This window comes from Acipenser ruthenus, chromosome 4 (genome assembly GCF_902713425.1).
Source record: "Acipenser ruthenus chromosome 4, fAciRut3.2 maternal haplotype, whole genome shotgun sequence".
NCBI lineage: Eukaryota > Metazoa > Chordata > Actinopteri > Acipenseriformes > Acipenseridae > Acipenser > Acipenser ruthenus.
In genome coordinates, this window is record NC_081192.1 from 96,408,084 (window position 1) to 96,431,322 (window position 23,239).

Sequence of the window (23,239 nt, forward strand, 5' to 3'; positions counted from 1 at the left end):
TCATGTCACATTCGTAAATATTGACACTTGCTTTAAAGGGAGATGCGGCTGTTTTTTTCGGTTGTTCTTGCATTTCTACCCATTTTAAGCACAGTCTGGAGCTCTGCATTATAGTTTCTCATTTGTCTGTTCTTTAGTGGTACAAACAGATTGATACACGATGGTGCGATTGACAGCAGTGTGTTTTGAGGCATCATATCGTCATAAAGAACTGTCGGTCTGTCCCATACCAGTAAAGGTACGCGCACCACAGGTTGAAAACCACTGGTCTAGCCGGTCAGGTCGAGTGGCTCCACTACAACAGGTCACGTGGAAAACTGAGACGATCGATTTTAGCAAAAAGGGATTCGAAGAGGAACTGAATCCTGAAAATGGATTCAGGAAATTGCCATGGCATCAAAAGTTCAGAAGTACCTCCACTGTTTATTTTCAAACACACTTTCCATTGACAAAGGTATGTTAAACATACTGAAACATTGGGAAGTTGGCTTCTTATTTTAATACATGATTATTATAGGAATACTACTGTACATTCACAGTAGTATGCCGATAACTAACTGACTTAAGATCAGGGTCTTCCTGGAAATGAAATACAATGTTTAATCTCTATTGTGTTTAGTGCATGTATGTGTTGATTTATCTATCCATTTCTTGATGTGAATAAAAGGATCTATTCAACAAGTGTATGAACAGTAGATAAAGCTACATGATTGTGCTTGGTCACATAGTTTTAACCACTAAGTGTTTTGAGAAGTTCCACCGCTTCTTTATGAATCTAGAAAAAAAGAATAAAAAAAAGCTCAGTTTTGTTTTTACTGATTTAAGAAGTTTGTTGTCATAGAAGACCAAAATATCAGCACTGTGTGTTTTAATGTTACTGGTAACAAACACAATTTGGAAGAGCTCAAACTTTAGGGGAAAGGAGCTTTCAACAGATATATTTAGTATGCACATGATTGCTGGACACTGCTACATTAAGGTACTTAACAGTATTCAACGGCATCCAATAGATGACCAGTAGGCAGATTTTTTTATATTTCATGCGCAGTTATAAAATCTAAAAATACTAAAAGAAACTTAATAAATGCAATGACAAACAATTTGACTACAAGGTTTTCTCAGTGTCTTCAACAAGGATGATTTCTAGATTCTTTCTTTTCCCTGCTGGGCTTTACTATTTCATTATTCCAGAACAGGGTTCAGGCTGTTGCACTGCAGCGTCAGGATCGTACCTGTTTATCCTCCTCTGTGTGAGCTGGGTAGTCCTTAGCTTTGCTGAGCCACAAGAGGGACGACTTCTGGTCCTTCAGCATCATGTAGCTTTTTCCCAGCATTAGCAAGTTTTTGCTATAAAAGGCGATATATATATAAGTCAGTAAGGGGATGCATTAAAATTCTGCATTGTCATTAAGCATGTTAATAACAAATCACTCAATGAATCTTAAAAGTGGTTTTGTTATGTAGAGAAAAAACAAAAAAAAACTATAAAATACATTCTGTACTAAAGTATTAATTAACATGTTAGTAAACAAAATGAACCATCATGACCTACCTCCACTGTGTGTACATATACAAATGTAACAACTTGACAATGCAAATTAAAATGGATCCCATTGCACAGACTGTAAACCATCTGCTCCACCTAATTCAATCTGTAGCTTCATACCTTCTTCAGCCTTGAGAAAGTAGCCAAGAGCCTGAAAGAATACACAAGGTGTTACTGAGTAACAGTTTGGCATAGTTAATATAATGTTTCCAGTCCCTCTCTGAGAGACAACAAGGACTGTCAGTAGTTACTCGGGACAGGAATTATGTACACTTGCATACTTTTCATGTATGCAAGTGTGGAGTAGTGGTTAGGGCTCTGGACTCTTGACCGGAGGGTTGTGGGTTCAATCCCCAGTGGGGGACACTGCTGTTGTACCCTTGAGCAAGGTACTTTACCTAGATTGCTCCAGTAAAAACCCAACTGTATAAATGGGTAATTGTATGTAAAAATAATGTGATATGTGAAATAATGTATAATGTGATATCTTGTAACAATTGTAAGTCGCCCTGGATAAGGGCGTCTGCTAAGAAATAAATAATAATAATAATAATTTTCCTTGAGAAACTATATAAAATAGGTAGTAAAAGAAAAAATGATTTAAAATAACTGATTAAAAAAAAAAAAATCAAGTGATTTAAATCGACTTGATTTAAATTCAGTCAACCCTGCCAGATGTGCTGTTGTATGCCTGTCAAAAGCTTTAAGATGCAGTCTTAGAATAAAGCAATGATGTCGGTGTACTAGTTGTCCTTACTTCTCATAAGTTTGAGGTCATGATCATTTTTCTCTCTTGATATTCCAAAATGTACAGGGATATTAAAATACAAAGTTACGAAAGTGCACAAAGAGATTTAGAGCCAGAGTAGTAGATTGCAATGCCTTTAGCTCTACTACTACATTATTATTGAAGGGTTCCAGATTGTGTCAGATGGTATCGAGTGCACAACACTGATCTTGCAGGCAAAACTTTGCCCACAGGCACAGCTTTAAGGACCACTGGTGAACTTGTTGCATCTAAAAACGCCCCTTCTGTAATTCTTCATTACCTCTTCATACGTTGAACTTGGTGGCGATGCAAATAGTATGGCAGCTATTTTGCGCTGGTACCAAGGTAGTTCCGCAAAGGCAAAGCACCTAGAAGAAAACAGTAAAAACATTCACACAGCAACACAGGTGCATACCACACCTCTGAACTGCAACCCTGGCTTCATTCAGTCGAATGTTCACTTAAGAAAGTGTCTGGTATGCACTGTCCAAAATATACAAGTAATATTAATGAAGAACAGTGAGCTGCACGTCTGGTCAGAAGAACTTTTATAAGGCAAGTGTGAGAACAGGGCCCCCTTCATCGACCACTCTTATAACATACAGATTTCATTCCTTCTGTAATCTAACATTTTTTTTATTTTTTATTTATTTTTTTTACATAAACTTGTTCTTGATAAAATATACACAAGCACTCAATAAAGTTCCCACATTTATTATAACTACCAATATAAATGTGTTGACATATACATATTTAAGATTTAAAAAAATCCTGCTCAATAAGTACTCACCACAGGCCCAAGATGTGGATTGCAGTGGCATCTTTTGGATTTAGCTCAATAGCTCTCTGAAAACAGTGTTTATTATTATTTATTTCTTAGCAGATGCCCTTATCCAGGGCAACTTACAATTGCTACAAGTTATCACATTATTTTTACTGGAGCAATCTAGGGAAAGTACCTTGCTCAAGGGTACAGCAGCAGTGTCCCCACCTGGGATTGACCCATGACCCTCCAGTCAAGAGTCCAGAGCCCTAACCACTACTTTATAATTAGATAGTTAATTAATATATTATAAACACAATAGTAAATTACTGGTTATCAATAAAACAAGTTGGATCTTTCACAATTAGTCTAAAGTCAAAGGCATTAATTTTTTTTTTTTTTCTTACCTGTAAATGTTCTTTTACTAAATAAGCGTTTCCAATTTTTATTTTAGTTCCTTCATAGTCTCCAATCTCACTGATACAAATAGCATACCACTATTTAAAAAAAAAAAAAAAAAAAAAAAAATTAAAAATTAAAGTATGTTAAATTCTGTATAATGTCATTTTAAAAGACCTGGAACATATTTTTACCAAACACTTCCTTTATAAATAACTCACCTTGTGTGCTGCTGAGCTAGATTCATTTTTCTCTAGTGCATTCCTTGAATAATCAAAGGCTTCATACATCAGTCTTTTCTTGTCTTCTGCAGATGTGCTGCTTAGAAGAGCCAGATCCCGTGAAGCCCGAGCTAGTCGCCATAGAAACTCAGCATTGTCACTGCAACCAAACACAGCTTTAATATCAGCATTGTCACTGCAACCAAACACAGCTTTAACATCAGCATTGTCACTGCAACCAAACACAGCTTTAATATCAACATTGTCACTGCAACCAAACACAGTTTTAATATCAACATTGTCACTGCAACCAAACACAGCTTTATTATCAGCATCTGCAAAATATGTATAGTACCTGTCTTTGTACTTTACTAATAGATGATAAAGCTTTTCTGTTTCTCCACTGCCATAAAGGTAATCAGCTTGTTCGATGATTTCTTCAACTAGAAAAAAATAATAAAAAGTGGTCTTAAATACTTTTAAACTTTTTCTTACTTTCAAGTACACACACACACACACATTTATCCCTGTCTCTACCCTGCCAAGTAGAGACAGGGATTTTAGTAATCACACACTGGCCATGAATTTAGCAGATATTAAAGGTTTGCTGACATAAGGCATAGGAACCGCAAATACTTTGTTTTGGGGGCCAGATTAGCTTTTGGCCCCCCAATAATCACAGGAAATGGTGTCACAATTATTATTTTTTTAAATATTTTGCTAGTCCAATGGAAATAACGTTAATTTGTTGATGCATGACTTAAGAACAACCAATGAGAATCGTGTAACAAGACCGGAAATTACAACATGCCTTTTTTTCACATGCAAGGAAGTCTTCTTGAAGAAGGCCTGGCAACAGTTCAGTGAAGAGCTAATGTATGTATTTTGCTATTTTTCTTAAGAGAATATTTAGACTACTAATGCGCATTACCCTACATGTAAGCCCCTTACAGACGAACAGCAAATAGCTCTGAGAATGTTTAATTTTAAATTACCGTAATATATTATTTTTCATTTTGGGTGATATGTCAGATGATGTTATGAGCCTAAGTTATTAATCAAGTTACTGTCTGTGCATATAAGATACGGTGTCACAAAAGCAGTTTTAAGTACTAAATGTCCCCGCAGATTTCCTTAGTTTTTTTCTTTGCCATCATTATTATGAATATTCTGGTGCCTTATCCACTGCCTTATCGATTCCAGGGTTTTTCAAGCATTACAATTATTATGCACCTGTAAGCATATTTTTCATTCCATTTTTTCTGTACTAATTTCACTGTTTGGCACACTGCCTGAATTTAACATTACAAGACATCGCTCGAAGTGCAAGTGTATTCGTGATGCTCTTGACTTTGCTGCAGAGTTAATCCAGTTAAGACAAGTGTTGTTTAAGCAGGTTAAAAGAAGTGACACACCTGGTTTAAAACCAGTCTGTCCACTAGGACAGGAGCCATAAGTGCAATTGTAGAAAACTAGGCCAGCCTGCATGAAACTCTGGATACATACCAGTGAGAACAGTGATGCGTAAGCCCAAAGAGAAGCAGTCTTCTTGCTATGCTGGAAAAGTACCATGCCTACTTTGGACTAAAATGGGCTCTACTGATTTTCTCTGCAGCTAAACAGCTCTCGGTTACCCTTCAAGGCAAAACGATATCTCTGCAGGATGCCCATAAAGCAGCAGAGGCATGCAAGAATGACTGTGAGCGTCATCAAATTGAAGCAGAGTTTGAACAATTCTACAGTGGTGTTGTAAAGACATCAGAAGGAATGACTGATCCACCTGTGCTACCACGCTGCAAACACATCCACCATAAGCTAGACTCTGGTTCTGAAAATCACAAACATAGGAGGTAAAAGTCTATTATCGGCAACAGCGCTGAGGTTCTGGACAGTGTAACAGGAGAATTTTGACTAGAAAAACTTCTTAGTGCTAATGGATATAGAAGCTATTCTCTTGTCTGCTGCCAATGGAAGGGACTGCATTGTTAGTGAGTCCATAAAAAAACCTCTTCAGAATGACATTAATCTCAGCAAGTTGGCCACTCACCTCACCATGGTCTAGGATGTTGTTAAGGTAGAATCTGTGCAGCAAGTAAGCCCACTGTTTTGTCTGTATTTAATCAAGTAGATTTAAAATAATTTAGGGGGGGGGGTTAACAGTAGAGTTTTAAGCAAAATACAGTTGAAAAACTGTCCCGGGAGAAGGGTTCAAAATACGCGAGACTCCCGGTGAATATGAGAGTGTTGACAGGTCTGCAATACCCAACTTCCTGAAAATGTTGTGTAGTGATTTTTATATAGACTGTGTATCAAGGCTCGAAGTGAACATATATTTGGTAGCATTTTGCTACCCAAAACTCTTAATTTGCAACTAGTTTTTTTTTTTTTATGCAGTAGCATTATTCTGATACCTTATGCTGCTGTATATGACCGACCCTGAGTGAACACGTACATAATTACTGATATTAGTTTTTTTTTGTTTTTTTTTTTAAACACACGGGCGGAGGGTGGGCTCGAACCCAGCCACGCCAGAGCTGGCTCTTTTGTACAGCGATATCTGCTCTATGCTTTAGTGTTAGAGGTTCCGGTTTCGCGTCCGCCCTCCGTCTGTGTGTGGATTGCCTCGCCCTGTGTGATGCATCTGCCTGCGTTAACCGAGATTGCTACAATATTTATAATATAATCCAGGTAGCTGAATCAGTTGACCAAAGTATCCATCTAATAGTCTAGTGGTCAGATCTAAGTGTACATACTTTAAAGAATTCTGTTTAACAAACTGTGTCAACTTGAGGCATAAACAAATCATTACAGACTTCCATGCTATTATACTGCACTAAATAGTGTTCCATATGTTATGGTGTGTATACAACTAAATGCAACCTTTTTTATGTAATATTGGGCCCTAGATAACTGTATAGCTATGTACAGTAATCTGCATCCCAGCTATCCAATATTCAGCTATGCATAGAAAGTAAATAACACTTGATTGTATATGAGACTGGTGCCCAAAAAAATTAATCCAGTAAACAAAATTCCTGTGTTCAGCTACCAGCTAAGTGTGGAGTGTAAGTATTAAGTACTTATCTAAATGTCATCTGATAACAAAGATAATATATACAATCAAATAATCTCCAGAAGAAAACCATTACCAGCACTTGGTGTGAGCAGACCCTCCCTCCCTCCTCACACTCACACACACACATTACAGTTTTTACCATTACACTGTGCATGAACCACTCCTGCATAGTTTATGTGTTTGTATGCTTCATATCCAAGATAAGGCAAAACTGGAAAAGTGAACAAAAATCCAGTATTCCCAGATGCCTGAAAAAGGTAGAAAATAGCAATCAGGTGAATGCAAGCTTGTCTATTTGTCAAGAAGAAACCAATACACAGATTCCCATTATAGGCCTAATCATAAAAACACAATTAAAAAGTCAGTTTTATTTAGTCAGAAGTATTGACCAAAGTGAATACACAACTTCGACTGAGAAAGCTTGTCATAAAGAGTTTTCTGTATTATCATGGTGTAATATTTGGGTTCGGATGTATTGAAGAAATGACTCTAATATCAACAACTCAATTAGATGCAGACAGATTACAATCCAACAGTTTTATTTAAAACAGCTCACACGATGTCAACAACAACTGCCACCCCTTACCCTCTCTTCCTGGTGTTGTCAATAAAGCTTATCAATACAAAACCTTTAAATAACTTTATACAAACAATTAGAAGGCAAACACTCATACACTATTAAAGCAATACTGCCAGGAGAGTTTAACCAACTTACTGCTAGCCTTTTAACAGTAAGTATTTTCATTTATTATTAATAATATCTTATTAATGCTGTTTTACATTAATTATTAATTTTGTAAATATAAATGTTAACCTAATTTTAAAATACTTAATAATCCTAAACAATAACAAAAATAATCTTACAATGGCATGGACGTTCACATTAAATTCCCACCAACGAAATATATTTGAACGTTTTATTAAAATGCTCAAAACGCAATCATGTCAAAAGAATAATATCGACATCGCATACTGACTATTTCAGATGCATTTCGTGCACATGAAATCATGAAGTTTGAAACATCTATAAAACACAACACATAAAATATCATTGCTCCCGCGGCCCACCCTTTGGGAACCCCTGTACAAGCTCAACTCTGACCCCGGCTCTGAAAAGAAACAAGAACAAACACCAATAGTTCCGCCTGCAGTCATGCAAACGCTGTTCGAATAGAAAACATTTTTAAAGAATTGAGACCATAGACATCGTAAATCATATGATGATTGAGAAATTTCTCAACTGAAAAAAAAAACTAGAAACAGTTCAACTGAAAAACTTTCTCTTCTCGGCTTGAGATCACCCACGATACATTGCGCGCCAAAGCCGCCTCGGTTGATTGGCGTGTTCGCTGGGTCCTAGTGGAGACCGTTTCTTTACTGACTACCGTAGTGATTGTATAACAATACTGTACTCTGCAGTAATACATTATTCAGAAACACAAGTGTGACCACTGCTGCAATTTGAGCGGGGCATAGCAAAAAAAAAAAAAAAAGATATCCACCATACATAATAAGATAGATAATTTTGCTTTACATAAGTAAACTGTAGTTCTTTCTGTGCATTTTAGCATGTTTAAAGCAGGGCATCTTCTAAGATGTGTATCTTAAAAACAGGGACAGTCCGATGCACAGGAAGAAAGTCCCGATATTTACCCATAGAGAAAAAAAAATATATATATATATTCTGCACAGTAGAGCGAGTGAAAACCCCACGCTGTGCTCTTCGTGCGGCTGGCACATCTGCTGATCACTATACAAAGAACGCTTCATTATGTCTATTTTTACTATTATGATTGAGTTGAGGGGATGCGTTATATGAAAATAAGTGTTTTCTTGCGTATGACTCCTCCCATGTGTATGATGATGCGTATGACCCCCCCGCGGGCAGAGCGTCCCGCCGAACAGTTTCCAAATGTTGGCAAGTATAAGTAACCCCTCGATTACGCGTAGTCTTTCTAGTATTACTAGGGGACTATATCACACTCCATTTGAAAACGTTTAAAATTATTGGTATGGCTGTATGCATGTTTTTTTTGTTTAAATCATGTGTATAATCTAGCCTTTCTACAAGTGGTGTCTATGGTTTTAATTTAAGACAGATGTCAATACACGTCATACAGCGCATGCTCAGTGAGTATGTTTGGGCAGAGCAAGAGTAACTTCCATCACAGTCAATCTCGGTTCATCTTGGTTTCAGCCAAATAAGTACAGTACGATCTGTGTAGAGGTACAGGTGATTGCACAGTCTGGATTAATACACTACGTTTTATTCCTAAAAATCTGTCTAATCGGTAATCTACTCGGGTAAGCAATAACAGTTTTTGTTTTTAATATATATATAGTTAAATCGTAAAACTGCCACACAATTGTAGTCCTAATTTTATCACGAAAAGGTTCAGGAAAATGCAAGTTAATGGAATTAGTTTTGTGTAATTTGAGATTTAAAATGTCTAACATTTTATTTCAGATTTAACACGATTGTGTAAAATATTGGTTGCTAAGTGTTTGGGTGTTATCCGTTAGTACGGTGCTGTGTGTTACACACCGCACTGTGGTGGGCGTAGGTTTTAACCAGGAAATGCTAATAAATTAAGTTTCACAACATTATTAATATTTATTTGTGTCTGTTAGATTACCCAGATTTATAACTTTAGATAGCGGATGAATGGATACACCATGTGCAAACTGTATAGTTTTATTTGACTATTGGTTCGCAGCTGTAAAAGGTACAATTCAACTCAAGAGGTTATCACATGCTGAACTTTTAATTAAAGCAAGAAAAAATGGACACACCTTTTTAGGGTAGGTAGGATATAGCAGTGGCGGCGCTAGGATTTACTGGGCCTGGTGCAAAACTGAAATAGACAGCTGCAACATCTGAATCGGTCGAAAACCTTTATTTTTCCTTCAACAAAACATATTCTAACGAGAGTAATCAATCACGTACCAGTATATGCAAACATTTTAATAAATCCATTATGTCATTGATATTTTTTTTTATTATTAACTCGATTTAGTTAATATTTAAACATATAGCTTCAAATTAGTCACACAACGGATTAATCCCAGGCATACTTTTTATATTTATGTTATAAAGTGCAAAAGTTAGTATGAAAACGTTTTTTAAAAAATGTGCGTCTCAAAACCTAACCCACTGCATTCGGTACAAATCATAAGCGAAAACATCACTCTATGAACACCCTTAACAAATAAATATCCCATGTTGTTGTTTTTTTTTTGAATTTTTACCATCCGTTAGTTAAGGCAGAGTTTTGTGAGGCAGATTCCAACACGTTCAACTTGTTCGCTGTGGAACAGGAACAGCTCAGCCTTTTCGCGAAATCATTCATTTTAGTTCCATTTCTGTTCCAGTTCATTCCAAGGGTGTGAACTCAACCCTCTGCTACAGTGAATGTACGATAACATTGAGCTGTTTCTTATGGTGGCCCTGAAGTGCAAAACACAAATACAAATTGAAAAACACAAATACAAAAAGCCCACAACACAACAGAAGTAACGATTGAGGCCACTTCCCCAGATACCCCAGCACAGTTGAGTCTTTAGTAACTTAGTTGGCTGTGGTATACTTTTGTCAGTTTTGTAATTGGTATTGCAGCAACAAGTATCATGTTTACCATAAATGAGTTTTGTGTTCAGTAATACTAGCGATTAAAAACTAAGTTAGTTAGACAACATTCGACTTGTTTCTTTGTAGCTCAAAAAAGTTTGGCTTCGATGCCTGTGAATTTCTAGTTGTTTTCAAAAAGCATCATAAGTGTTTTACACGATGACATTGAGGTTAGTGCAATTTCAATGCACGAAAATCAAAGTTTACTTCTGGGGCACAGCATATTGATAATTTAAATATAAGTGCACTTCTCAGTTATTGTTTTTATGTCAAACTTTGGGTAAATACTATGTGCTGTTAGATGTATATAAAGTTCATCTTTCGCGCAGCCATCATTGTGGAATATATTAGGATAAGCTAGAAATTCACAGACATCGAAGCCAGAATTTTTTGAGCTACAAAAAAACTAGTCAAACTAAAATAATAGTTTCTAACCACTATTACTGTACACAAGTCATTATGGTAAACATGATACTTACCTTTGTGATACCTATTATAACACTGACAGAAATATACCACGGCCAACCAACTTATAAAACTAGTAGTACACCACTCTTCTTGTGATTTTGAATGTGAGATTCTCAAGAACGGTATTGTCACTGTTTGCTGATTTGCCTGACAATCACACAAGCAAATCTTATTGAATGCGTCACCTTTTGCTAAAGATATTAATTTAAAATAAATTGCTCAGTACCCCCCCCCCCCCCCCCCCCCCGACTGCCATTTGTAAATGAGAGAAGTGTCAGCATTATTTTTTATCATTTCAGATGTACACAATAATAACACAAACTGAGAAATAATGTTGGAATTTGTTAATCTTTTTAGTAATTATTTTCTCCCATTTTAAAAGTGGCTTTTTGATTGGCTGATTTGACGCCACTAGTCTCCTCGGCTCAGCTGAATGTTTGTTTAATTTTGTGTTTTTTTTTGTCATCAATTTTATTTATATATATTATTTTTTAACCATGTAAGCTTTTAGTTTCGAGGATGGAATAGGTAACGGATGCAAACCTGAATCCCTCGAGGATGGAATAGGTAACGGATGCAAACCTGAATCCCTCGAGGATGGAATAGGTAACGGATGCAAACCTGAATCCCTCGAGGATGGAATAGGTAACGGATGCAAACCTGAATCCCTCGAGGATGGAATAGGTAACGGATGCAAACCTGAATCCCTCGAGGATGGAATAGGTAACGGATGCAAACCTGAATCCCTCGAGGATGGAATAGGTAACGGATGCAAACCTGAATCCCTCGAGGATGGAATAGGTAACGGATGCAAACCTGAATTCCTCGAGGATGGAATAGGTAACGGATGCAAACCTGAATCCCTCGAGGAAGGAATAGGTAACGGATGCAAACCTGAATCCCTCGAGGAAGGAATAGGTAACGGATGCAAACCTGAATCCCTCGAGGATGGAATAGGTAACGGATGCAAACCTGAATCCCTCGAGGATGGAATAGGTAACGGATGCAAACCTGAATCCCTCGAGGATGGAATAGGTAACGGATGTCCCTGGCACTTGTCAGTGGCTTCCTCAAAGGGATCTAGTATTTCACATAGTTCCCCTATGAGTTTCAGTTCATAAGGCGTTAACTTACACGTGGCATGAAGCTCGCAGGATGGACCTCATCATCTTCAATTGGCTATTCCACCTAGTGGCATTTGCAATCTGCAGCTTGAAATGTCCTTCTAAGACCTCAATGGCTTTGGTGGATTTGTGGTAAAATTATCCAAGTTTGGAAACCTTTGCTATCACTACCGTTATAGTGCCAGCCTGCTCCAGGGCATCACGGATAACAAGTTGTAGTGTGAGCAAAGCAGGGGCTCCGTTCAGGTGGCAAATAATCAAGCTCCTGAATTACATCAACCAAATCAATAACATCAGAATTGAATTAGAATTGACAAGAAAATTCCAATTCCATTCGGAATTGACCCCAACTCTGATGAAAGCAATAAAAAGTACTTACAGTTTATTATAGTAGCCAGAATGGCTGTCTTTTGTCTAATTTACTTTCTGTGCAAGATTTTTAACAACCAAACGAGCATGATGGGCCGAATGGCCTCCTCTCGCTAGTAAAATGTCTTTTGTTCTTATTAAGGTGCACTGGGGCATTGTTTTGACGGAGACATTTGGCTTGAATACGCTTAAACAGAATTCTGTTCTAATAGCACGTAAGAGGAAGGCATTAGTGGCATTAGTGGCCTGTTTGTTTTAGAATTGTAGCATTAAATATAATGCTTAAATCTGAACTTTTCACTACTGAATTGCGTATATTAGCAGCTTTTTTAGTACTTTTTTTTTTTATATGTTGAACTAATTTTATTAAATTTATTTGGAAATGGTGATTTTCAAAGTATCGAACACTATACAAATGTAAAATGAACGCTATTGTTTAAAATGAAGGAATATATCATTTGTGTGTATTCCCTAATGTAACACATTACTGTGTTTTTTTTTTTTTTTTTAATATGTGTTACAGTATATGTGAAGCCTAGTTTAGCTATATACTCTGTGTTTACTTGTTTTACTTTCTAAAAGATTTGAACAGTATAGATTCATGGAGGCATTATGTTGTATGTGACTTTTTAAGAACATAAGAAATGTTACAAACAAGAGGAGGTCCATTTGGCCCATCTTGCTCATTTGGTTGTTTATTGATCCAAGCAAGAACCTCATCAAGCCATTTCTTGAAGTAACTGTAAATCAGCTTCCACAAGTGTTTCGTTTTTTCATTCCTTGCTCACATTTTTTTGACACTTCTAAGATACCCCTGTATGTAAAACATCTGGCCTAGTTATAAAAAGTCTGCTTCAAGGAAAGTATTTCTGTGTTATTTTGTTATAAGAATTAAGAGATTCCTTGTAATTGGAGTATTTGAAGCTGGCCGAAACACCAGAGTTCTCTTTTTATATGTAAGAAATAAAGAAAATGGTGTTTTTTACACAGTGTTCTGCTTTCTTACCACTTTTATTTTAATTTTATAGTCGGTGGCAATTACCTTTAAACACACTGGAACTTGTTTTCAGCAGAATATATATATATATATATATATATATATATATATATATATATAACAGCAAGCATTCCACCATGCTGTAGCATTATTAACTGTGTATTAGCCTCTTATGCATTTTGCACCTGCAAAAAAAGGAATTTGGCAGTCATTTCACATGTAATGGACATAAGATCCAAAGTATTGCGATAGTATCGAATATCATGATACAGTGTGTGGTATCGTATCAATACTCCCTAAATGAGGTATTGCAGAACACTTATATATATATAAAATTAGGGGTGTGTACCTTTAGCTTGACGACGATACGATATGTACCTCGATACCTAGGCGGCGATACGATACAACTAATAAAGCACAAAAAGTTGCTTATCAGTATAATCCAGTAATGCAAACTGCAAAAACTTGTGATCCTGAATAATTGTAATGTTAATGAAACATCAATCTCATTAACTGTGTTCCTGAAACAAGTGTAAATAATCATTTTTACAACTCCAAGAGCAAGGACAGAGCAACCATACTCATTCTTCAATAAAGAAATAGCTCTATACTAAACAATATATTCATATTGACAATAAGGCATCAAAACAAATAAGAGGCATTACCTTTTTTAAACCAAAAGTTTTTTTTCTGTGTATAAATGAAATGCTTACAGCCCTGAAATTTCCAACATATGTTTATAATAAGTAACCTTCTAAAATAAATAAAAAAATTGTGTGGGACACAATACTCCTTTTTTTTTTTTAAACCCATTTATTTATGCAATATGGCATGGTGGTCTGCTTTGCAAATGGCAAGAACACCTACAGCAGGGGTGCCCAACTCTGGTCCTAGAGGGACGTAGTCTAGTAGGTTTTATAGGTCTCTTTAAATCTCCAGCTGCTTCAGAGTAAGAAGAAAGGGATACATGTGTCCAATTAAGCAAATAATTAATTCAATTAGGCAATTCAGGGCTCAGGTGGAACAAAAACCAGAAATCTTCCGGCCCTCCATGGCTGGAGCTGTGCACCACTGAACTACAGTGTTGTTCACTTAAGGTTTTGCTTCAAAAGCACTAACTGGTCAACATGTTTGGCCTTGAGAGTACTTCTCTGTGCACTTACTCTAGCACCTACTGTACTGAACACTCTGATGGCACACTGGTGCCAGGTATACACACACAGTGCTTTGCTAGGTTTGCTAGCAGTGGAAGTTCTGATTCATGCATGTTCCACCATTGTAAAGCATTTCCACTTAGAGGCAGAGGTTCTTTTTCTTTAGATTTTGTAACTTCCTCATTGGCTTTCTGGACGATTTCAGTTCTTGTTTCAGTATGAAGACGTTTCCAAATAGCTTTGGAAGAGGGACTTCATCTGAAACTACAAATGTACAGTTTTGCTTCATGGCATTAGTTTGTATTATTTATCTACAAGTAATTTATTAAAAGGATGGAGTCTCTAATCTCTCTTCATGCATCTGGCAATGTCTGAAAATAAATCATAAGGAATCATATACAGTATAATGTTACTTTGCAAATTTTTGTCTTCTAATTCTATTCAAGGAAGCCAGGGAAATCGTACCAGTAAACTTTGCAAAAAAAAGGGCTGCAAAATATTTATTACAGCAATAACAGGTTTTTTTTTAAGTTTTGATTTATTTATTTTTTTAAAAAAAAAATATTTCCCTGGAGAATAATTCAGTCTTACTTTTACATGAAGTGAATCTTCTGCACCTCGAGGGGATCATTCGCAAGACAGCCCCAAGCTGAACATGACATTATTTCAGCTATCTAAAAAAGTAATTTAACCCCAAGCCGATGGGGTCGTATTTCGGCTTGGGATCCTAACATACACTGGCCCTTTTGCATGTACCAATTAACATGGTTGTTAATCATACTTGTTCATCATACTGATAGAGTTTTGAATTTGCAGCCATAGCGGTGGTTGTATGTTACTGATGTACTAAACTGAGCTGTGTGTTTTGCTTCCTTGCAGTCCCAGATGGCAGCACAGTGTGTAACAAAGGTGGAGCTGAGTGTCTCCTGTGACAACCTCCTGGATAAAGATGTGGGCTCCAAGTCTGACCCTCTGTGTGTGCTGCTCATGAACACATCAGGAACGCAGTGGTTTGAGGTGAGGGGGGCAGCCTTCAAAACGTATTGTAGGTGTAAAAAACAACATGGTTTTGGCACACGACTGCTTTCTTATTTTTTTCTTTTTTTTATTAAAAGGGTTTTAAAACATAAGAACATTAGCGCTTAAGAATTCTGAGAGGAGAAGACCATTTTGCCAGTCCATGCTCTTCTGTTTCGTAGTTGCTGATTGATCCCAAGAAGATCACAACAATGTAATGTTTTCCATTTTGTTGTTTTATCTTCCCAGGTGGGCCGCACAGAACAAGTTCAAAACTGTCTTAGCCCGCAGTTTGCCAAGAAGTTTGTCATTGATTATTACTTTGAGTTGGTGCAGAAATTGAAGTTTGGTGTTTATGACGTTGACAATAAAACGATTGACCTCAGCGATGATGACTTTCTTGGAGAAATTGAATGCACTGTGGGACAGGTAAGTAAATTGGCCTGTACTGTACTTGCTGTGATGAACAGCAAGGGGAATGGATCTGCATTATTATCTTTCACTTCCTAAAAAGGCATCACAATACTTTGGAGGCCTGGTATGTGGTCTTTCCTGTTATCTAAGCTAAAGCAAAGGCAGTTACAGTACAAACAAAAATGTGTTCTTGAAACATTTCAATTGGGTTCAGACTCACTGTACACCTGCTCCCTGTGCGTCATTTGTATACATTTGTCTGTCCTGCAATAATAATAGAAAAATACAATGACCTTAAATGAATATTTTTGCAGACTACAAAGCTGAATTTGTTTGACAAAATGTACACACAGAAATATCGGGAGAGGAAAGTAGAAAATACTGACTGAGTACAAGTTTCAATATGTTTAAATGTTATGATATGTTGCATATAGGACCTGTGGAGTAAACCGAGTTATAATGTTTCTCTAAATCAGTTTACTACATAGACTTGTGGTTTGTTGGGCCTAATGAATCAGGGAACTGGTAGTAGTTGCTGGGTTACCATAGCTTTATTTATTGTTGTGCCTCAATTTATCTAGATGAAAACTGAAAACAAACAAATGTTCAGAAAGCAAACTTCAGCTATTTTACCAAAATCAGAACAAATCCTCTTTCTTCAAACAAAGTTTTTTCTTATATAAACTCTTGAAAAATATGTAAAACAATATGTGCTGGAAAACATTTAAGGATAATTGTGTTTTATAACATTACTTGACGCATATAAAAATGACATGTTTTTTGCTTTTTAACTCCCTACTGCTATTACATTGTATATTGTTTTTACTGTACTATATCTAAATTAGAGACACATTCTTTCATATTTTTCAATAATACCAAAGATATTCTATGTTGTGTAATACTGTCCTTAATTGAGTTTTACTGTTCTGTTTCCTCTGTTAGATTGTGTCAAGCAAGAAACTGATTCGACCACTTGTTTTAAAGAATCAGAAGCCTGCAGGGAAAGGAACAATTTCAGTAAGCTTTCCTAATTACTAAGATTTTTATCTTGCTGGCAGCAGTATCTGCTGTAAATGTTTGCTGTGTGTCTATTCATTAGGAATGTCTGAATTACACATTTTACCAAGTAATCTTATATATTATTATTATTATTATTATTATTATTTATTTCTTAGCAGACGCCCTTAACCAGGGCGACTTACAATCGTAAGCAAATACATTTCAAGTGTATATTACTTTTGGTGAATTGGGGCATTGATGATGCTTGTCTTACCATGACTGTGTATTTTATATTTCACCAGATTACTGCAGAGGAAATAAAGGACAACAAAGTGGTTAATTTCGAGGTGGAAGCCAGAAAACTCGATAATAAGGTAAAAAAGTTATAATTTTAGATAAAGGTATTATAAGGTATTGTCTTAAGGAGGCCCCATGCTTATTGCAAGGATTCCCATATACAAATACAAAAGTATTACATCCCAGAAGACTAGTATACTGACAGTTACGCCTCTTAACAGCTGCTGTGCCATAAAGAGGTACTCTAAGATGATTTGTTCAAAATACAATGCTCCCCCTTTGTGACGCTGTAGTCGGGAGCCACAGTTAAGAGACCACGCTGTTTGTGTTCCGCCTTATAACGAGAATACTAGTGGTAGTGTAATGGCATTATAGGGCAAATGGGAGCCGTGACTGTACCGCCTTATAACCTGTTCCTCAGTATAAAGGGCCGCCTTATAAAGGGGGAGCACTGTATTCTTATTTTGAAATGTGATTATTATTGGTCACGTGCAGTTGAACATCTACTGAACCACCAGCTTCTAGTTTTGCGCAGCACATTTTTTGCTAGTAATGAAGATTAACATTATCATATTCTGTTCTAATAAAACTTTATGTAATATTTAGGATTTGTTTGGCAAATCAGACCCTTACTTGGAGTTCTACAAGCAAACTGACGGAGGATGGCAGCTGGCACATAGAACAGAAGTAAGGTTTCTCTTGTTTAGCTGATAAGGATGGGCTGAGGTTACTGCAGCTTTAGACAAGACCCAAATGGATTTAGACAAAGTTTAAAATACTGTGTGCCTCATGGAAAACATTGTAATCACCTGCCTGGTAGGCACCACACAAGAGAAAGGCCAGTGTTATTGTATGCAGCTGCACACCCTCCAGACTTTATGTCAAGTGACCAAGCGTTCATCAAGTTTTTCCTTAACAGATTCCTTATGCAACAATTTTGAAAATGTCAATATATAACTAAAACGAAAAGTATATGAATAACTATTTTTTTTAAATGACAAAGGACTAAACAGATCATATTTTCTGGGAAAGGTTATTAAACAATTCTAACTACATTCTACAATGTATCTTCTTTCTAATGTGTGTTTTTTCATTTTGCAGGTCATCAAAAATAACCTGAACCCTGCTTGGAAACCATTCAAAATACCTATGCGGTCTCTTTGCAATGGCGACTTGGAGAAGCCCATCAAGGTTCATCCTATATGTCTATTAAATTCTTATTTATTTTGTACAGTGGCTTGATTTACTGCAATGCAGCAGAATCTTGTACTCGCATGGCCACTTCTATAGCGTTGAGGGTGTTTGCCTCTTAATCACAAAATCTAAATATGATTTTTAAATACAGCCAAGTTATTTTATAGTCTTTGAGTTACTACTCTTGTTTAATTATCTAACTAGTGTGGGAAAACATGGAAGGACAGGTGGTGTTGGAGAAAGCAGTTTACTAAAAAAAAAAAAAAAATCTTCCAAGGGGAATGTAGAGACTTCTACTTTACTTTTTATCAGTAGGTGTAGCATGAAAAGCTAACAACCAAATATGTAGTAGTACTGAAATAAACCTACAGAGTTTTATGAAAAATGTTTCGCACTAGTGTAGGCCTATTCACACCTTTGCAAGCTGGATGTCCAGTAGGTGTGATAACCAGCATACTCTTGTATGCTGGGCCATTGAGATATTCAAACGCTGTCAACTCATTTTAGCATTAAAAAGGACTTGACGACCGTTTGTCATTGAATAGTTTCTTTTGGTATTACTACATATACTGTGCCACCATTGAGTGTTATATAGTAGATGAAATTAAAACAATGAAGTTAGGTACAAAAGCACTAACAAAACTTGACCTGTGCAACGTATTCCTTCATTTTACTAAATCAATGCTATGATACTACATTTAAGTTGTCGTTATAAGAATGATGCTTGTTTTTCTTCAATAACTTCTAACGACGATGAAGGTTGCTGATAACAACTAAGTACTCAAGTTGTCTGTATTTCAAGTTATTATGAGCCCATATCAGTACATGACTGTGTGTCTGTCATTAGGACTCTGTTACAACAATAATGCAGCATAAACATGATTTACTAAAGACTGATTTTAACTTTTATAAAACGCTTTTCTTATAAAGAAGCTGTGATCCCCAAAGAACAAGTGAGTTTCTATATGTGAGTGCCACCCACATCCGATGGATGCTGTGAAGGAGAAGGAGCTCAGCTGTGCTGAGACAGCCCACACCAGATAAAGTGCCTTCAAGTGTGTTATAGTGAGACAATACCATGGGCTGAAATCCTTTCCAGCCATTAAAGTATACAGAGCTAACAAAATCGCCATCATTGCTTAGAGCACACATTTCCATATGTGAAAGATGCAGAGGTTATTGTAAAGGTAAATTCAATTTTTTTTTTTCCATGATATTTTTTTTCTAAGCTATTAGTGAAGAGAAATGATTGATCACTCTGTGCTACAATGCTGCACTTCCTTTTCACTGTAATCTACAGGGGTTTTCAACCTTTGTTTGACACTGTCAGGAGGTTTCAGCTCAAGTACCCCTTTACAATTTCTGCTCACTGAATGGTACAACAGTTGCAATAAAAGGCAGAATAATCTGGTTAACACATTTTTTTATTTTTTTTTCCCGTTTATTTAATATATAATTTTACACAACAGTCTGGGACTGACAAATTGCTGAGACAGAAAACCAAACAGTAGGCTCCATTCTTAAAACTTAATTATATGTCTTTGGATGCAAATAATTAAAAGGCAGTGTTTAGGAATCTTTGGAAACACTCATTTTCACTTGCTATTGGGCAAAGTCATTATAAATAATACAAAATAGTCTGCAATGTAAATGTTTATCGCGTTACTATTTACTTCCCACCTCAGCATAATTGTGTGCCGTTTAAAATGTTTACAGTATCAAAAACATTAACCTCAAGATAAAACTATAATTACTAACAATACACTTTTTTTTATTAAAGCCAGTATAAAATGATCCAAAGGGACTCTGTATAACTTTCTGTCTCTGCACTTTCTGACTTGTGTTTTCCTTTTGCAAGTAAGAAATGTATGAAACACTGAAAACATGTTCAACCAGCCGCTATTGCAGTTAATAAAATGCAGCTGCGGTAATAAACAAAACCCGTCAAATATGAGTATTGTGATGACTATTTATATTTACCGGAGCATTTATACTTCTACAAAAAAAATATAACACTGCTTCATTGATACAAGTAAAGAGCAAAGATCATGAGCAGCACAGAGCGCTCTCCAGGCACAATCGCCAGATGCCTGCTTCACCTATATATCAGAGCGGAAATCCACGCAATCGAAATCACGCATGCGTACAGGTGGAAAATGTAGACATGCTAGATTCTTAGTGCACATCAAGGAAAGGTAAATACGCAGAGCCTTGGCAACATTTGGAAATGTGGAAATCACAGGGGCATTTAAAATGAGGCGAAGAAGTATTGCTGCTCCTGCGTGAGCTGAATTTCCAGCTCAATTCTCCCAGCCTCCTGTCGCATCGTACACCACATAAGCATAGGTCACGTATGTTCTGACAGTTAAGCCGTTAAGCCGTTGTTACACGAGTCAATTTACTAGCAACTTTTATCGCCTGCGACCAAATCCCGTGAGGATTGCCCCGTGTAACAGCCCTGACAACGTATTGTCAACGTTCTGGCAACTGCGTGACAACGCGATTGCTTGAGTAGACCGATTGCTTGAGTAGACAGCAATCCTACTCCAAGCAACAGGTTCCAGGCAATATCCAATCAGAGCACTGGTGTGTGTCACGTGATTCTGTCTGCTACAGTGAAAACAACAGTTGAAATGGAAACTGGTTAGATCCACTGTTGCTGTCGTTGGGGCATCGTCTTCGTCTTGCAATGATTTAAACCCGAAATTTGATCATTTGGGTATTTTACTAAGCAAACTTTTTCACTTGCTTGCTTTTCTTTCTTCCGTTTAGCTGCGCCGTTCAGTCTCTCCATACTTGACAGTGACATTCGGCCTACTACAGTATAAAAAAAATTCTACGTCGTTTGTGGTTGCATCAATTTGACGTGAAAGATGCCAGCCCACCCCCATATAAGGTCATGTTGTACATCGCTCATCATCGTCCTGGAGTCTGTGTTGAGGGAGTGTGTTTGCGGCACACAGCGGAGATAGAGAGTGGGTGGAGTTGCGGCACCGCACCGTGTGACACTTTGTGTTTTAAATTAAAATGCTGGGTTATTTATTTTAGACCCTGAATTCCTGTCTCTCGTCTCTTCAGTCTTTGAGACAACATGTGAACAAACAATACTACTCCCCTGAACAGATGTCCCGTTGGTCCCCCCTTAAATTCGACCCTGGTGGCAGGCATTTATAACGTTTTGAGTTTTTATATTAAAGACTAGCTGAAGTACTCGGCGTTGCCCGAGGAAATTCAATATTTAAATATTTCCTGCATGACAAATTGGGGAACGGTAGGTAGCCTTATGGTTTCCTATAAGTTACCGATCTTAGGTGTCGCACAATGCGCTCGGACCCCTTTTACCTTTTTGCAAGCAAAAAAAAAAAAAAACATTGGTAGAAAAAGCACAAAAAATCAAAACGTGTTTGTAGTCCAACCCAGGAAAAACAAAGTAAAAAATATCCAAGGAAACTAAAACATCTGCGGTCAAAATAAATCAGTTCGGTCTCTCCGGTTTGTGTGGTAAAGGAAAAGGTGCCGTTCCACAGTGCATCAGTGCAGGGTTTAAAAAGGTCAAGGTCCCCCAACACATTTAAAGGGGCAATGTTTACTAAAACCAGCTCTTAAAAGGGGAACAGCAAACATACATTTAACTCTTGTTTTTTATTTTAATTTAAACAACGAATTTAGAATGCCTGGCCAGGCTAAAAGTGGTGCGCTCCAGTGGACCACTAAATATTCATTTTGTGTGACAACTGGAATTGTTTTGTTAGCTCTATGTACTTTAAGAGTTGTTTTTGTCCAGGCTATACTGTACTTATCATAATGCTGTCATTTATTTTGAAAAAAATAATCGGTTAACATGCATTGTCAAAACTTTGCATTTAATGACATCTCTTTAGGAACATTTCAGTCTGAATCTATTTGCTTGTGTGTGTGTGTGTTTTTTTAACAGTGTTATCCAAGCATCTTTAGCTAATCATCATATTGTACTTGCACGGCACTCATAGTGTAATAGGTACCTAAGCATGTGAGAGCATGCAATTGTCATTTGCTGTATATACATTTCTGTAAAGATGCATCTTTTTTATTTTTATTATTTTGCCCTAAGTAAAAGTTTGTGCTTTCCAGGTGGAGTGCTATGATTATGATAATGATGGCTCACATGATCTGATTGGAATTTTTGAGACTAACCTATCAAAACTGCAAGAAGCTTCACGAACTACACCAGTAAGTCTACAATCGCCACAGACGCAGTGTTTGCTCAGAAGTTTTGTCCAATTAATTTAATTTGAGATAGCCTGCCATGATACTTTACCATTTATACTCTTAAATATCAAAGTAATTCGAAACCTGTGCTGTACTGTGCTCTTAAATAGCAAAGTAATTAGAAACCACTGTGCTGCACAGTGCTCTTAAATAGCAAAGTAATTAGAAACTTGTGCTGTACAGTTCTCTTAAATGGGCAACAGTACTGTGTGTTTTCACCATATCAGTGTTATGTTATTTATATGAACAGTATGTGTGTCCAGAGAATACAGATAAAGACCTGAATCCACTTTTTCAAAAGGTCACAGTCTGTATTGTATAATAATAACTAAACCAGAAACTTTGAACCCATATCCTGCAAAAAAGAAGTTTCCCCAACAGTTAAAGGCTTTCTCAATCAAAGGAAGTGGCTCCATACATTCTGCACGTATCAGTTGGTAGTTTTAGATTGTCACTGACAGGCGTGGTAGCACCTTGACTTTCCCATGGCGCTGGTGGATCCCTAATCCTAATGCAATCGTATGACCTTCTGCTAGTGCCGATGTGTTATTTCAAT

General features: G+C 36.8%; 2 protein-coding genes across 2 annotated transcripts in view; one reads left to right on the plus strand and one right to left on the minus strand.

The window, feature by feature from the left end:
- LOC117400105 (regulator of microtubule dynamics protein 1-like) lies at positions 1-15,334 on the minus strand. Its single transcript, XM_059023446.1, has 9 exons — positions 15,296-15,334; positions 6,914-7,022; positions 4,054-4,141; positions 3,699-3,858; positions 3,486-3,575; positions 3,106-3,161; positions 2,596-2,683; positions 1,233-1,697; positions 1-775 (listed from the first exon to the last, which is right to left on the minus strand). The coding sequence occupies exons 1-8, from the start codon at positions 15,332-15,334 to the stop codon at positions 1,599-1,601; spliced, it is 729 nt and encodes a 242-aa protein (XP_058879429.1). The 3' UTR covers positions 1-775; positions 1,233-1,598.
- Positions 8,919-23,239, plus strand: part of LOC117399563 (copine-3-like) — a 21,642-nt gene continuing 7,321 nt past the window's right edge. Inside the window, exons 1-8 of the mRNA XM_033998837.3 lie at positions 8,919-9,078; positions 15,394-15,531; positions 15,781-15,960; positions 16,888-16,962; positions 17,247-17,318; positions 17,848-17,928; positions 18,343-18,432; positions 22,546-22,644. Of these exons, the coding sequence (XP_033854728.3) occupies positions 15,400-15,531; positions 15,781-15,960; positions 16,888-16,962; positions 17,247-17,318; positions 17,848-17,928; positions 18,343-18,432; positions 22,546-22,644 (729 nt within the window). The 5' untranslated portion in view covers positions 8,919-9,078; positions 15,394-15,399. The remainder of the gene's footprint in view (positions 9,079-15,393; positions 15,532-15,780; positions 15,961-16,887; positions 16,963-17,246; positions 17,319-17,847; positions 17,929-18,342; positions 18,433-22,545; positions 22,645-23,239) is intronic.

Bases quoted from the DNA above. Each gene is read 5' to 3' on its own strand.
- LOC117400105 (XM_059023446.1), bottom strand. From the start codon at position 15,334: ATGGCTGCAAATTCAAAACTCTATCAGTATGATGAACAA. The intron at 2,684-3,105 runs GTGAGTACTTAT...GTTTTCTTCTAG, and splicing joins ATCCACATCTTGGGCCTGTG to GTGCTTTGCCTTTGCGGAAC. The intron at 1,698-2,595 runs GTAATGAAGAAT...GTATTCTTTCAG, and splicing joins CAAGTTCAACGTATGAAGAG to GCTCTTGGCTACTTTCTCAA.